This window comes from Triticum aestivum, chromosome 2B (genome assembly GCF_018294505.1).
Source record: "Triticum aestivum cultivar Chinese Spring chromosome 2B, IWGSC CS RefSeq v2.1, whole genome shotgun sequence".
Lineage (NCBI taxonomy): Eukaryota > Viridiplantae > Streptophyta > Magnoliopsida > Poales > Poaceae > Triticum > Triticum aestivum.
In genome coordinates this window covers 69,854,772-69,872,023 of record NC_057798.1, presented here as the reverse complement: position 1 = coordinate 69,872,023, position 17,252 = coordinate 69,854,772, and the positions used below count along the sequence as shown (strand labels likewise).

The 17,252-nt window shown below is 46.4% G+C and overlaps 1 protein-coding gene across 1 annotated transcript; it reads right to left on the bottom strand.

Annotated features, from left to right (window-relative positions):
- Positions 1 to 1,791: 1,791 nt before the first annotated feature.
- LOC123038969 (uncharacterized) lies at positions 1,792 to 16,769 on the bottom strand. Its single transcript, XM_044462326.1, has 3 exons — positions 16,578 to 16,769; positions 16,332 to 16,545; positions 1,792 to 2,525 (listed from the first exon to the last, which is right to left on the bottom strand). The coding sequence occupies exons 1-3, from the start codon at positions 16,767 to 16,769 to the stop codon at positions 1,792 to 1,794; spliced, it is 1,140 nt and encodes a 379-aa protein (XP_044318261.1).
- Between the last annotated feature and the right edge of the window lie 483 nt (positions 16,770 to 17,252).

The following is a 17,252-nucleotide window of genomic DNA, read 5'->3' as shown; positions in this document are numbered from 1 at the left end:
ACACATGTATCATGTTTCCGGTTAATACAATTCTAGCATGAATAATAAACATTTATCATGAAATAAGGAAATAAATAATAACTTTATTATTGCCTCTAGGGCATATTTCCTTCACTTTTAAGATTACAAGAGTTGTTCCCAGAAACTCATATTTGGTGAAATCTGTACAAGGCACATTATTACCTCGAGCTCTCAATGGCAAATATTTAAAGAAGTATCACCCAAGTGTGTGGCAAGAAGCCTAGATATGCAAACATCCGATATATAACTATCGCCCTTAGCATAAACATGGCCGATACATAATTATTGTCCTGAGAAAAATAAATGGCCGATGGAGTGTTGACATCGTCCTTAGAACAAATACATTGCAAATTATTTTTCGGCACGCAAGTTTGCCCGAAAAACAGGGCGGCATGTGTTGACACTAGATTTTGGTGCGGTTACGAACTTGATTAAGATGGCCTCAAATAGAGAAGTGATCTATATGAAAAAGTTTCATATTGTCGATATGAACATCTTTGAAGTTTGGGTTATCGCCATCCGACCTCATCTCAAGGGCCGAAAATATGCTCAAAATATTATGATTTTGTATTCAGAGTATTGTTCGGCCAATTAGGCCTTCAGGACGACCTCCTATGGGAAAAGTTCCTACACAGATTGTCGTCGTCTCGTTGAAACGATCAATTTTGATATAAAGAATGTATCCATCAGAGTTCATATGAAAAAGTTAGAGCCAAAACAGTGTGCTCCAAAATTTTAGCCCGGAAGTTCCGGACAAAACTTCCGGGGAGGTTCCGGGCTCAACAGAAAGTTCGCACACGGTTCGCCCCGAAAGCTAGAACTTCAACATTGTTTGCAGATTTACGGGCCATAATTCAATATCAAGAAGACCTCGGATGAAAAAGTGATTAACTGAAGAGTTTTTCTCCATTGCAAGATCTACAACTTTGCTCTTTGGACCATTGCGATCCAAGGCCATGTGCGACCTGCAGGAGCTATACAAGAGGGCTACTTGATGTAATTTTAGCCCGGAAGTTCCGGGTTGACCGGAAGTTCCGGGCCTCGTAGTCCGAGTTAGGTTATCTTTTGATGTTTTCGACGAGATTTGAGTCATTTTCTTGTACGGAAAGTCCATCCGCCTCATATATATGTAACAGGTGACGGCCGATTGAATAACAACACACAATTGATCTATCAATCTATCATCTTTTACCTTTACCTTTATCTCTCTCCCTTGTTCTTCTTCTTCCTCGTTCTTCGTCTGTTCTTCTTGTTGCAGGGCGGCGAACCTCGAGGCGCTAGGGGCGATCAGGTCGACCTAGGGCAGCCCATAGCCGCCGCGTGCCCTGACGGGGTCCCTCCCGGGTGTGTGGGATTTTGGGTCATCAAAAGCGCCCGCCGGATTGTCTTGCGTACCGTGCTTCCAGCAGGTCTCCTTCGACATGAGCTGTGGTGCATCACCCTCGGCGTTGGAGGTACACGGTGACGTGTTCGTGTGCGAACATAATGCGTCCAATAGGACCTCCCTATTTCTTTTGGCAGAGATGGATACCGAGTAGAAGATGTTTCCAAGAGATTTCGTTGTAATTCTTACAGTGACATGGGTTACTTTGTATTTTGTTGGATCTTAGATCCAAATAAGTGTATCTGTAATTCTTATGAGTATGCATATAGTTACTGGTGCTTCTAAAAAAATGCAATTCCACTAAACAAAACCTCTAACATAGTTAATTAGTATCGGGGGCCGGGGGTGACCCTCCTTTTCCCGCAGAGGCTGGGGGTGACCCTCCTTTAAAAAAAGGCACATTGTCTTTGTTCCAAAGCGATCTCCATGGCCATTGAGGCCAGTTTTGGCTGCTCATATGAGTTTGTGTTTCCGAATATGAGTGACTTGAAAAAATGCCAATAAGCTTCTTGCGGGAGATAGTCCAGTCGTAGTGCTTCTGTTGTTCCCAGATTCACAATTGTATCTGGTCGGCTGGTGATTATAATTTTACTTCCACCGCATGGTGTCATGCAGGTTATGGAAGATTTCAGCCTTCTCCATGTTCCCTCGTTAATAATGTCCTCAGCCATTTCAATAATAATTAGCAACCTTTTTTTAGAAGCACAATTCTGATGTCTAACTAGACCATTAATATTGTTTTCTCTCAGGTCGATCACTCCTTCATCCTTGAGACTGCCTTCTGGAAAGAAGAGGATCCTTGAGGAGCGATCACGCACACTCTCATCCCTACATACATTCTCAACAAGAGTTCTCTTCCCTACTCTTATTGGACCAACGATTGGAAGTACAGCCAGTTCTGGCATAGCATTGGGACGCAACAAGAAATTCAGGACCCTTTCCAGTTCAGTTTGCCGACCAAACAAGCAATTGTCCAAGGTCAAATAAGTGCCATAAGGTTGGCGGAGTACCCGAGGATACGACTCCAAGAAGAAAAGGAACTCCTTCATACCAGCCATGGTGTCTTCAAGGGTGTCGACCAACGGCTGCAGCTCTTCTTGTGTGCTGTTGTTTGCACCGAGTATTTAACCAAAAACTATCACAATTGACGGAAACATGACGAAAAACTACCACTCTATGATTTTGTGCGAAAAACTACCAAATTTGATCTAAACCGTGGGAAAAAACTACCAAGTCGCGAAAGCGCTCGCTTCGCCCGTGCTAACCCTGATTCTGACCGGTTGGGCCCGCGAATCAGTTGCCAAGCTGGCGAACTGACGGCCACTGCGCGTTGACGGCCGTTAACGGCCCGTCCGCTGTCGGAATGGCGCCTGTCAGTCGGGTGCGGGTCAAGATCTGATCCGTTCCCCTCTCCTCTCGCTTCACTCTCTCCCTCCTCTCCCTCTCTCTGAACTAGGTGGCGGCCGCCATGTCCTCGTTGATTCCGGAGGGTGGCGGCGCTGGCGGCGGCGACGTTGGCGGAGGCGACGCTGGCGGCGGTGACACAAGTTTGGACGCTGCTGCCTCGCCCGCGCCTCCACCGATGGCCAGCGGCTCAGTCGATAATTGGTTGGGGAGCACGAGTTTCTCGACGCAGGCCGGCTCGCAGCAGCCGGAGGCATCGCTCTCCCAGTCATCGCCAATGGGTTGCAAGTATGCAAGTATCATCTGCTCGGCCTTTGGTTAGCTGCTTCAATCTGGCAAATTAGTAAGATGTGTTTGTTTCTGTTAGTTGGACATGTGTAGTAAACTGGAGTCAGTAAACTGTATAGATCAGTCAATTTCAATTCAATTCATGAGCACGTATTTGTGCAGTTTGGCTGACCAGAAGTGGGAGATATGGTTTCATTTAGAAGGAAGAAACCCTGTGAAAAGGGTATATTTGAGTCAGATAGTTCTTTGCTTACTCTACAATCACTCATTGCTAGTGAAGGGTATGGGGACAGTGATTACATGTACTATGTGAAGGTGGAGGAAATAGGATCTGAAAGAGTAAAGTATTTAGGTAATGAAGCTAGTGTTCAAGAAATGTTACAGTTTTTTCATCATGTCAAGCTAGTGAACATAAAGGTTGTGAGAAATGTTGAACCTGGAATTAGTACACAGGCTAATGAGAATTACATGAACACTCAAGAGAGTTGTTGTGTGAAAAAGGTTGTGGAGCAATCTGAGCTTCAGAATCAGATAGATGATAGAAAGGCTCGGCTTGAGAGGAGCAGGATTCAAAGAGAGGCAGATTTGAACCACTTTGAAGGAGACACTGAAGTGTCTGAATTTTGTTCTGAGGATTCAGTTCATTCAGATGGAAGTGCTGAAGCTATTCAACAAATGGAAATAGAGTATGCCTCCGAAGAGGATACAACATTGCAAACTACTGCTATTGTGAAACATGTGAAGAATCCTGGTCCAACTAGTAGATGTCACAATGAGGTAGAGAAAAAACGTTTTGAAGATTGGTTTCCTGAAGCAGATGAGTTTTGTTTTGCTGGTGATGCAGGCATAATTGATGAGGAAGAAGAAGATGAAGTTGAACTACCATACCTCATGAAGAAGCAAAAGACAAAGAGTAGTAAGAAAAAGATGAAGGAAAGGCTATATTTTGACCCCTCAATTCCCAATTCACATTTACTCTTGTGCAAGAGCTTGTGTTTTGATATTGTTTACCAGTTCAAAGAAGCATTAAAAGATTCTCATATAAGGACTTTGAGGTCTTTTCACTACCACAGGAATACTCCAACAAGAATTATTGTTTGGTGTTCACAAAGAGAGCATGGATGTGAACTTTACATGTGTGCCTCCAGGATAACTCATGAAAGAACATTTTGCATTAAGAAGTGTAACATGGAGCACACTTATCCAACATCAGCAGAGAACACAAAGGTTACTACTAAGTGGATTTCCAAAGCAGTTGAGCCTTCTCTTAGAGCAGATCCTAGAGCGCCTGTGGATTCACTTATTAAAAACAGCAAAGTCAAGTTTTCAGTTGATGTATCAAAGAGTGTGGCCTATAGGGCAAGGAGGAAGGCTATTAAGGTTGTACAAGGTGACCAGAAGGAGCGATACTATAGACTGAGGGACTACCTACAAGCAGTTCTTGACACAAACCCTAGTAGCAGGTGTGTAGTTACAACATTTGAGGACCCAAAAAACCCTGCCCTAACTCATAGATTTAAGTACATGTTCTACTGCTTGCATGCATCAAAGCAAGGATTTCTTAATTGTTGCAGGCCCTTTATAGGTAAATCTATAACTGCATTTTGTTCAAAATATCTTGTTGTAAATTTATGGTAGCTAATTTGGGTATGGATGCAGGGCTTGATGGTTGCTTCATCAAGCTAACCACTGGACAACAAATTCTTGCAGCCACAGGAAGAGATGGCAACAACAACATCTACCCCATAGCCTTTGGTGTGGTTGATAAGGAAGATTCAGAGAGTTGGACATGGTTCCTAACCCAGCTAAGATGTTGCATTGGAAGTGGAAGCAAATTTGGAACCTACACCATTATTTCTGACAGGCAAAAGGTATGCACCCTATCTTAGCCAGTAGTTCAGACATATATTGTTATTAGTAGCTTTATTTCTTTTTGTTCATGACCATGGTTATTAATTTACAATCAAGGTCTTCTTAAGGCTATAAATGAGGTGTTCCCTGATTTCCCTCAGAGATACTGCCTCAGGCACATATATGCAAATTTTTAGTCAGCTGGTTTCAGAGGAGCAGAACTAAAGAAGATAGTAGATCATGCTAGCTACTCATTCACCAAACATGGCCATGAATTAGCAATGGCAGAGCTTAAAGCAGAGTGTGAGGATGCCTGGAAGTGGCTTAAAAAATTCCAAAGGAGACTTGGTGTAGGTCTGCAATGGATTATAATTGCAAAACTGATCTTGTTGTGAACAACCTTAGTAAGGTTTTCAACAAAATGATCCTTGATGTAAGGGCCAAATCAATTAGGACTATGTTTGAAGGAATTAGGACTAAGCAGATGATCAAAAGGCAGAAGACTAGGGAAAAAACAAAGAACAACAGGTGGATGATCACACCCAACTATTCAGAGAAACTAGAGGAGAATAAGAAGTATGCCAAATTTTGTGATGCATATAAGGCAGGTCCTGACATTTGGCAAGTGTCTAGTAAGGAAAATCAGTACTGTGTGAACCTAGCTAGTAAATCATGTGACTGCAGAAGGTGGGACATGACAGGTGTGACATGCAGTCATGCAATAGCAGCAATGAGCAAGATTCACATGCATCCAGAGGACTATGTGCATGAATTTTTCAAAAAAAGCACTATATATTGAAGCATACAAAGACATTGTGTACCCTGTCCCTGGCACTACTGGAATCAGGGAATTTGCCGTCTGCCATCTCTTTGACGTCAGCTAGCGGACGACAAAGAAGGTCTTTGTCATCAGCTACCAAGAAGCGGACGACAAACAACTGGCAGACGGCAAAGAAGGTCTTTGCCATCGGCCATATCTTTGCCATCCGTTGGCTGACGGCAACGAATCTTTGTCGTCTGCTGGCTGACGGCAAAGAGGAAGGTGGCACCCACTAACGAAAAAACTTAAAGTCCCCCCTCTTTGCCGTCCACAGCAGATGGCAAAGATAAAGAAAAGCGGACGACAAAGGCTAACCTAACTAACCTAACTAATGGCCGACCCCCCCCCCCCCCGCCCGTTACTCTCTCTGTTCTTCCTCTCTGCTCCCCGACGCCCACATCCAGCCACCGCGCTGCCCCCGCCACTGCCCCCGCCCCCGCCACTGCCCCCGCCCCCGCCACCGCCCCCTTCCCCACCCGCCGACGCCCCACCATCCCGCCGCCCGACGCCGCCCCCGCCGTCGCCCCCGCCACCGCCGCACGGCGCCACCCCTGCCACCGCCCCCGCCCCCGCCGCCCGGCGCCGCCCCCGCCACCGCCCCCGCCCCCGCACGCCGACGCCCCACCATCCCGCCGCCCGGCGCCGCCCCCGCCCCTGCCGCCCGGAGCCGCCCCCACCACCGCCCCCGCCCCGCCGCCCGGCCGTCCCACTGCCCCGGAGCCCCGCCGCCCCCACCCGCCCACCACCCCGGCGCCAGCGTTGCCCTGGCTCCGGTGAGTATTTTTTTTCTGTTTTTTTTGCTGTTTAATTGTTGTTTAATTGTTAGTGTTGGTGTTAGTGTTAGATTTAGTGTTAGAAAAAAAGAAGATTTAGTGTTAGGGTTAGAAAAAAGAATATGTAGAAGAATAGAAGAAGAACCCCCTAAGCGGGTGGCTAGCTGCGGGTGGAGACTTGAACCGTTCAAGGGTCTTGCAGATCACTTGCTGCTGCTGTGCTTTCGTTTCGTACGGACCACAGGGGACCTGTCGACCGTGACGGCTGCTCGTAGTGTCTTGATCGGTGATTGTGGTGGACTGGTGGAGCGAAGAACGGTTCGTCTAGATTGGGATGGACGGGACCCCGTACGTTTTCCATGCCTGGCATGCATCTAATTGTCTCGTGTTCATGGCCTTACATCCATGGCCTTTTCTGCGGTTAACAACCTCCAAAATGTCATGCTATATGTTTTAGGAAAGAAAAGTAGTTGCACATTGTCCTCTCATTTCAAACGTTCATAGCTTTAGTATTGTTATACACTAGGGTTCAAAGTATGGCAAAAGCTTTCCTGCAAAAAGCAAAAAAAGTTTGGCAAAAGCTAGCGAGAGTATTCCATCTCACCTAGTCTGGCTCAGTCCGTAGGATTGACATGCTGAGCGCCGTGTGAGAACTCCCTCAGATGCCATTGCATTCTACGCAGTGATAACTAGTACCCCGTTTCGTGCACATCGTTTTCACGGTTGGAAAAAGGAACCAACGTGGTTAACGCTTGGGCATCGATTGATTGATCCGTACCACTACGAAGCTTCGGTGCATGAGCATGAAGAAAACGGCCAAGTAGGCGTGTGGAACATTTTTCTTTTCTTAAACTTGTGAGACACTTTTCGAGTCATGCTCCTCCTCCACGAGTAGTCTCGCTCGCACAAGCGCACGCAGTCGTCCGCCGCTGGAATCTCCAAATCAGCACTCGACTGGCTGCGTGTGCTCGCGCTTCACGTACAAGTGGCAGGTAGGACTATTCCGGTGCGAGTGCTGTTGCGTTCGGGGCGTTGATCCGGTCCCCGACCCTCTGAACCCCTGACCCAGACACCCCGACCCCGACACCACACCTTGACCCCGATACCACACCCCGACACCCTGACCCCGGCACCACATCCCGACACCCCGACCCCGACACCACACCCCGACACCCAGATGATGATACACTTAAGTGATATACATATTATTATTCATGTCGGTATTTGTTGAAAGATGGTGGGCGCTGGTCGGGAGCGCTCCGAGGACCCTTCTTCGTCGGCGCGTGGTGCGAGGTCTTCCATTCCACACGCACCTCTCCGCCGAGCGTTGCTGGACAGTATGGCGACACCGCCGGGCCATTCTTCGTCGACCGCGGTACCGAGCAGGGGACGAGGTAAGAAGAAGAGAGGAGCTAGAGCACGTGGTCGCGGGAGAGGAGGTAGGGTGATTGCTAGGGCGCCTTCCTCGCCGCGACCCCCAGCTGTTTCACCCGAGCACGTGACTGCTAGGGTGGACTCGTACGAGGAGGAGGCTACACGGACTCCGGTCCACGAGCCTCCGGTCCACGGGCCTTCGGCCCACAAGCCTCGGGTTGACGGGCCTTCGGGCCATGAGAGTTTGGCCCACGAGACCCCGGAGGAACACACGTCTGGATGGGGTACCTGGCCGGATCAGCCTGAGGGGCCGAGTGGCCATGCTGATGATGGCGGGGAGCCGACTGATATTGAGGAGGAGGGGGGCACCATCTACCAGCATGGTTGTACACGGCTCCCGGACGTGCCGGCGACCCGCGAGCAGAGGTGGTTGATTTTCCCTGATGGGGAGAGGTAAGTGCATTTAATCTTTTTGTACCCTTCTGCATCCACGTTTCTTCAAATATCTAATGCGTTGGCCTTGTCATGCTGCAGGGGTTGGGACCACCATCATAGTGTCCGCCGGCCCAACTCCGTCCTTGGAGTTCTTTGTTGGCAAAACTTCCCGGGGTTTGTCACGTTGCCTGTTGAGGGTCGGCTTCCAGAGTTTGGATTGAGTTGGGAGCACTACTTGGCTGCCTCGGCCCCGCCGGGTGAGATTATCGACGGTGTATTGTGCAAGACGTGGTGATTAGAAAGTTCTGGGTAATTTCTCCTTTACATAATTAAAAATCTTCAACTAGCTAGTTATTAATTGTACTAATCAATATTGTCTCATTTGATTGCAGACATTCTACAGGTGTGAGGAGGGATACGAGGAGGAGGCAGGAAATGTTATCGATAACGTCTGCAAGCGCCTACTACAGAACTTACGGCACGAGGCTCGGGTGCAGGCTGTTCGAGACTACTACGCCTCGCGTGGTATCAAGAAGACCAAGCCAGCGTGCCGCGAGAAGTTCTTGAGTAAGGAGGAGTACATGAAGGTAATTCTTAAGGCCTTGTACTTTACTTCCTTCATTTAATAATTCATAGCTGCAGCGCTCAAGTTTTTATTTCCTAACTTAGGCCCCTCCGAGATGGTGTGCGGATCGGATGGATTGTTGGGAGGTGTTGGTCAATGAGTGGTGCTCAAAAGAATGGCTAGCCCTCCACAACGAGGCCAAGGACAAACATGCCCAAATGGAAGATGTGCCACACCATCAAGGCAACTCCAACTTATATCAGTACGGGCGGAACTAGGTATGTGGTTTTCTTCATGATTCATGCAATTCGTTCATCATGCTAGCTTCAGCCCTTTAATTACTAATTTACTTTGTTTCTCTCTTTCAGACACGCTACAATAGGGCGGATAAGGTGCCAGAGGTGTACGACCTGTATGCCATGGCCCATACTGGCTCTTACAAGAAAGTCAAGGCATTCTCTGCGTCTGACCTCGATGATCCAAAAAACTTCACCAACATATCCTCCCACGACAAGCTCGTGAAATATAAAGATCAGGGGAAGGCGAGGAAAGGGGAGGACTTTAACCTGAGCCAGAGTCCCATTGATACAGAGCTACTGATGATATCTGGTTGCGGGAGGTCTCATGGCTCCATAGCCATGGGAGATGGACTTATCCGTTGTCCTATCACTCTCCCGGAGATCAAGGCGCGCCAGTCGAGCTCCGCTCCTGAGATAAGGTCTCGTGAACGGCCAGTCCAACTCGCCTTCAAGGTTAGTTATACATACTCAGCTATTGTGTGCGCTTCCATCAATGATTACAAATGGTAACGAGGAGTGGTGTTGCAGACTGCTATACAGAGTGAGAGAGATAGAACGGAGAAACTTCTGGCGGAGGCGGCGGAGAGGCAGCGGGAGTTGGAGGAGAGGACGACAAAGATGTTGAAGGAGGAGAGGGCACGGAATGACATGCAGGCAAGGGCCATGTACGAGCTCCTTGTGGTAAATTTTTTCTACACATTAGCCAAAACATTCATGTAGTGTTTGTCTCATTACTAACTAGTATGAATGAGTCGTCAAAACCAAATGTGCAGTCTGTGTGTGACAAGTCCGGTCAGACCGCTCCGCCGATGCCAGTGATTGCTCCTGGGACCACGGTGAGTTTAATTTGAATGGACATTACTTGCTAGTCTTAACATTTGAGTGTCATCATGCTAACGAGACATTGGAAATGATCTTTGGTGCAGCGTAACTCCAGACAAGCATCGCACGATCCTTCTCCAGCTACTGGCACGAGCCATCCCGCTACTACACCTCCATGATCACGGTAAGTGTCTCTAGTGTTTTTCTTAACAAATGCATAAAGACCTAGACTTAGCTTTATTTCCTCCAATATGCTTACCATAATGACTTAGAGTTAGCTTCTTTTCCTCCAAAATGACTTAATAAGCCTACAGACCTCCAAAACCATCCATTTTACCTATGTTAGCTCTAAAACGATCTGTACTTAGCTTACTTATGTAAAAATGGCATGATTAGCTTAGTTAGCTCATAAACGATCCCATTTTACCTAAGTTAGCTCTAAAATGACCCATTTTACCTTACTTAGCTTATAAATGATCCATTTTACCCAAGTTAGCTCTAAAATGATCTATTTTAACTAGATTAGCTCCTAAATGATCCATTTTACCTACGTTAGCTCTAAAATGACCCATTTTACCTAGGTTAGCTCCAAAATGACCCGTCTTACCTAGGTTAGCTCTAAAATGATGCATTTTACTCAAGTTGGCTCTAAAATGACCCATTTTATCTAGATTAGCTCATAAATGATCCATTTCACCTAAGTTAGCTCACAAACGATCCATTTTACCTAGGTTAGCTCCAAAATGACCCATCATACCTAGGTTAGCTCTAAAATGATGCTTTTTACCTAAGTTAGCTCATAAACAATCCATTTCACCTAGGTTAGCTCCAAAATGACCCATCTTACCTAGGTTAGCTCCAAAATGACCCATCACATCTAGGTTAGCTCTAAAATGACGTTTTTTTACTAAGTTAGCTCATAAACAATCCTTTTCAACTAAGTTAGCTCATAAACGATCCATTTCACCGCAGTTAGCTCAAAAACGATCCATTTCACCTAAATTAGCTCATAAATGATCCATTTAACCTAAGTTAGCTCATAAATGACATATACTTCTTGTTCTACTCTTCTTCTTGTAGTCACATTTTTCTAACTTTCTTATTTGCCATTTTGCAGATTTCATTCCCTTCACGGAAGCTAGCTTGCTATGATGGAGTGCTTGTTTTTTCTTTCATCCTCTTCAAGTATTGTTCTAGCTTGCTATCTTGATGAAATTTTGCATTGTAATATGTATGGATGGAACAATGTGTATGCGCAACTTGGTATGTATGAATAGATGGAACTATATATGTATGTACGATGAAACTTATGTGCTAGATATGTCATATGTTTGCTGTTAAATAGCCCTGTGAAATATATATATATATATATATATATATATATATATATATATATGTCATATATATTTGCTGTGAAAATTGTTGGATTTAAAAAAATAGAAAAAAGAGGCAATGCAGGATCTTTGCCGTCAACCACTGATGGCAAAGCAACCTTTGCCGACAGCCGCAGACGGCAAAGAAGCCACGCGGCGGCCACCTGTGCTTCCTAGGGGGCTGACCCATTTGGTCAGTTTTCCTACAACGGCGGACGGCAAAGGCTTTGCCTATAGCAGCGGACGGCAAAGGCTTTGCCTATAGCGGCGGAGGACAAAGGCTGTCGTTAGCCACCTAACGGACTAACAACATATTTATTGCCGTCGGCTTTCTTTGCTGTCCACTGCTGATGGCAAAGGCCCCTTTGCCGTCATCCTCAGAAAGCAGACGGCAAATTAGCTCTTTGCTGATCCTTACTTTGCCGAAGCCTTTTGCCGTCCGCGGTAGACGGCAAAGACCTTTGCCATCCGCCATTCCTGCCTTTGACGTCCGCCATGGCAGACGGCAAAGTAGTTGATTCCTGTAGTGTGGTCCTGAATTCTGGCCTGACACCCATACTCAGGATATTGAGCCCCCACTGTTCAAAGAAAAAGCAGGCAAGAAACAGACATCTAGGAGAAAGGGCCAGTTTGAGGTGCCTGCATCAAAGGACACAAGCAGGATGGGAAGAATTACATGCAGCAACTGTAGTCTACAAGGCCACAAATATACAAACTGTGGGAAAACTCTAAAACCTAGTCTTGAGATGAGAAAGAACTTACACCAGGTCATTGAAAAATGATGCATTCTTTGTTTAATTATTTTAGTTCTGGTCTATTTACTAACTGATTTAATTTTGTCATGCAGGAGAATAGAGAAATTTTTAGGGGTTCCTCTAGTGCAACACATCCACCTCCACAACCATCACCTCAACACCAAACTTCACAGATGCCAGCTTCATCTGCTCCACCTCCTAAAGCAATGAGGAACAGAAAAACATCAGCAAATAAGTGAGGTTCAACATCAACAGTTTTAGCAGGAGCAGCCAGGTCTTCACCAGCACCTGCAATAGGATCAACATCAACAAGAGCTCCAAGAGGATCAACATCAACAAGAACATTCAGTGCACCAAGAACATCCACTGGAGAACCAGGGATATTGGCAGGCAAGAGGAAGAGGAAACCTCCTAGCAAGTTTGCATCCTATTTCAATGCTAGTGGAAACTATTGAAACTCTGTACTAAGTTTGTGTTCTGCTACTTAGTTTGAATGTATGGTACTAAGTTTGTGTTCTGCTACTAAATGTGTGTTGTGCTACTAGCCTACTTAAATTCAGACATGTGAACTTGTGGACAATGTTGAATGTATGGTACTTATTTGTGCCCAATACAAATGGGCTAAGTGCTACTGATTGGTTTTGATTTGTTTTTTTTGTTTTACATTGTCATTTCTACAGTTCAGAAGTTACTGCCAAATTTATTTTAGAAAAAAAAATCTGCACAAAAAAAAGTCTGGCCTGGGGCTCGAACCGATGACCAGTTGGTTGTAACCATGCGTTCAATACCAATGGGCTAGTGCTGGTGATTTGTTTGACTAGCATCGGCCAAACTTATTATATGTTGTTAGCCACGTCGTCTGTTCAGCGTGCGTTGCAGCCGGCAGCGTGGTGAGCGTGCGTTGAGTAAAACCAGCTGTTTCGGATTCTACGACTTTATTACGTGTCCACCCACCACTCCCTCTGCTCACTCGCCCACTCGCCGCTCGCACCGCCCACTCCACTTCCCCCTCTCTCCTGTCGAAATCGCCGCCGACAACCACCGCCATCGCCGTCGCCATGGACTGGCAGCTGGCCATCAAAGCTCTCGCCGACAACAACCAGGAGATGCGCGCGCAGTACAGGGAGATCGCGCGCTGGTTCCCCAGTCTGGCGATGCTGAGGAACCACGCCCGCGGCCTCGTGAAGGTGATGACGGCTGCTGAAAAGCAGCACGCCTTCCCTGCCGGCCGCACCATCCCGCCGCCTACCATTCTGCTGTGGGCGATGCACGAGGTACAGCGCTCCCCCGACCCTAGGCAGCAAGCCCGATGGTGGATGTACCGCTCACCCACCATGCCACCGGCCGCCGCGGACCACGTCACCCACGCCGTCCTCGCTCTCCCAGCCCCAATCAACAACGCCTACTGGGAGAGGCGCAATCCATGGGTCCTTGGGCCCTCTGACGACTCTGACGGCGAGTCTTCTGACGATGAGTCCACTGACGACGAGTCCAGTGACGATGATGAGGATGAGCCCTCTGATGACTCTGACGACGAGGTGGATGAGGTCATCATCCTCTCCGACGACGAGCCTGAACTACAGATGCTGGCTTCCATCCTCGACGCCGTGGAGGGGGATAGGAACCGCCCAATCCACGTGGATGCACTGCCGGCGGTCGCCGATCTCCCAGACAGCATCATCGTGAAGCAAGAACAAGATGGCGGCGAGGAAGATGTGCTGGAGCCGGCGCCGGGCAAGAAGAAGAGGGCGGCCGTGACTGCGGTGCGCCACTCCATGCGCCTGAAGATGCTGAAGAAGGAGTGAAGTGCTGCCTTCAGTTACTTCAATGCACTAATATTCAGTTTCGTCAGTCCTGAACTTTCGTAAGTTCAGTAAGTTCCTAGGTTCAGTTTCGTCAGGCACTATCTACTACTAGTTGCTATTTATGTCAGGCATTATCTACTACTAGTTGCTATCTATGTCAGACTATGAATGGCAGTACTATCTATCTATGTCAGACTATCTAAGCTAATTGCTATATATGTTACTTGCTACTTCCAACTATGTCACTACTGTCAGTTATCCACACATGATATATGCAGAGTAAAACAGCCTCATCATAGATAAAACATTCTTACTTACTTAACTTAGCATGGGTACTCACTTAGCATAGTAGGTCTTAAAATAATAGTCATTACATCATAGATAAAACCAACTAGTTCTTAAACCATAACAGTACCTCCCTCCCTCATACCATTCTGAAAGCACATGAAACTTTCTCAAAATATACACCTGACATGCATGACATTCCAAGGCCAGCTATATATATAGGCCTACTAATTACTTAACCCACACACCAACCACTTCACTCATTCATAATTGCCTTGATCCTCTCCAGCTTCTCTTTGCCGACATCCCACCATTGAGCAGATCAGCAATCAGATACTCCAACTTCTTCATCTCTTTCTTAAGTAGGTCCCTGTCCCCCTCCACTTCCTTCATGACCTTCCTCATGTTCTGAATGATATCTGCTTGGCTTTGAAGAATGCACCTTTGCTCCTTGGCAAGCTTCAGCTTTTCCATACTTAACTCAATCTTTGCCTGATCCTCAAGTTGTTTCTTCTTCTCATTTAGTTCATTGATTGCCTGACTGGTATAGTCCATGTCATGAGACATCTTGCCATCTTGATAGTCAAATAGCTTGGATACATCTTCCACCAACTGGTTGTAGTTGTTTGACAGGAAATCAATTTCCTTCTGTAGCTTGGCCACCTCTTTCTCATGGGCTTGTTTGTCATTCACCCTCCCCAAGTTCTGCTCATGGCACATGTCCCAAATCCTGGTTAGGCACCTTTGTAGAATCTCTGGCCAAGGACCATCCATCCACTCCACAACCCCACAGTTCACACCTACATCCTACAGAAGCAATTATTTATAATTAAGCACAAAGCACTTAGTAACAAACTCAGTACAGATAACTAAAGTCATTTTATTTAACTGAAACCCTTTGTTTAAATCAATATGCTCTCTGAATTGTGCAAACATAATTCTTTCATAGTAAGCACACAACACCTGACTTAGCATCAGAGATAAATTCAGTTAACAACTATATTTAGCAGTAGATATAAATTCATTTAACTTTGTTCTTTTTCAGTTAACAACTATATTCAGTAAACACCTAACTAATACATTCAGTTCACAGTACACTTAAGATATCTGCATGTAGGTGTTCTCAGGTTCAGTCATGTATTGAATTCAGTTAACTAAAGATCTACTTTCACATATAGCTTCCATATGTATGGCACTTTCAAGTTTCAGTTCTAAAATATAGCACACATCTCTGCACCACATGCTGCACCACACGTCTCCAGCAGCAAAACACATCACACATCTCCACCAGCAAAACAAGTTAGCGTTCAAGATTTAAGACCTGCTGCACAGGACAACCCAGGAAACGCCTCCCAGTCAAAGCACCTTCAAAAGCCATCATCTTCTTCGGCCTCTGATGATGCATCATGCACGTCGGCTCAGATTCAGTGTAAGAACCACAGAAAGATGGTTCCACCACACTGTCAGGGGTTTCCTGCAAAAGAAACTTTGAATCAAACCAAAAGCAACTTGGAATCTCCAATTTGGATGAACTAACCCTAACCCTAACTCCGTTCCACCATTATGCACTTACAACAAAGAGCTGAGGATCCAGTGAAACCATGTTGATGTCCTCGTCCGAGCTCTCCTCGTCATTCTAGGATGGCATCCTCAACTTCTACCGGCAACAATGGCCGCGGCGGCGACAGTGATAGGCTGACCTAGCTCAGAGCACTAGGGAGAGGGAGAGGATGAGAACGAGTGAGAGCGAGCGAGGAGGAAGAGAATGAGCGAGTGGTTGAGCTCGCTCTCATTTATTGGCCCACCGACCGGCGCCGTTCCGACAGCGGACGGTCCGTTAACGGCCGTCAACGTGCGGCGGCCGTCAGTTCGCCAGCGTGGCAACTGATTCGCGGGCCCAACCGGTCAGATTCGGGGTTAGCGCGGGCGAAGCGAGCGCTTTCGCGACTTGGTAGTTTTTTGTCACGGTTTAGATCAAATTTGATAGTTTTTGGCACAAAATCGTAGAGTGATAGTTTTTCGTCACGTTTCCGTCAATTGTGGTAGTTTTTTGTTAAATACTCGTTTGCACCAGGTAACAGTACAGCTTCTCTGTTGCTGCTACCACTACCGGCGCCAGAGGCACGAAGCCGTTTGGGTGGCCTTAATTTAGATAGCACAGATGATGAGTGGCTCACCTCCTCCCCCTCCTCGTCACGGATGGCTTGGAATCTCGACGCGTCAAGCATGTAGTGGCCTCTGTACATACCTTGCCTCAACATTTTGAGTTGACGGAGCATTATCGAAAAAGGCTTGCGCCCTGCTATATTAATATAGCAACCACCCGATACAGCATTCTCTGGTTGGTGATGTGCCATCCCTCGGCTTCTTCGACGATGGTGTCGATTCTCATTAGAAGTCTCTGCAGCCTCGGGACAATCTTGCCGGTGCTAGGCTGCTGCTGGAAGTATCTGCTGATCATGAAGGACGCCGACCTGCTGATGAGTCTCCTACAATTGCAGAGAAGGATATCCATCAAGTTGATCCTCCGCGGCTTGAGTAATTGTAGTGGCAGATTTGAAGATTTGTGTAGGGATAAACAGAGCAATGGGTGATACTTCGGGTGTCAAGTTTTTGGAGAGATGCTCAAATTTGGTTTGAAGAGTTGAAGGTGTCAGACTGTACTTTAGTGTGAGCCTTGTGATGGATAGATAACATGTTATATGATGTGGTTCCCTGTCAATAAGTGAGTCTTCACCTGACATGCCCAGTGAGACTGCCAACATGCTAGTCTGACTAAATTTTTGACTGGCTAATCCATGTCAAAAAAGTAATCATTCGACTTCTATTCTTTATTTATTTTATTGCATACGTCTCCACTTAGTCATGGCAAATGTTGATCCGCAATGCTTTTGATAACTGACAGCTATCTTTTCTTAGGATTTTTGTAAACCGCAGCTGTAAAATTCAGTTGTCTCAAGTCACACAAATATCGTTTTTTTTCTTTGTTAAGTAGCAT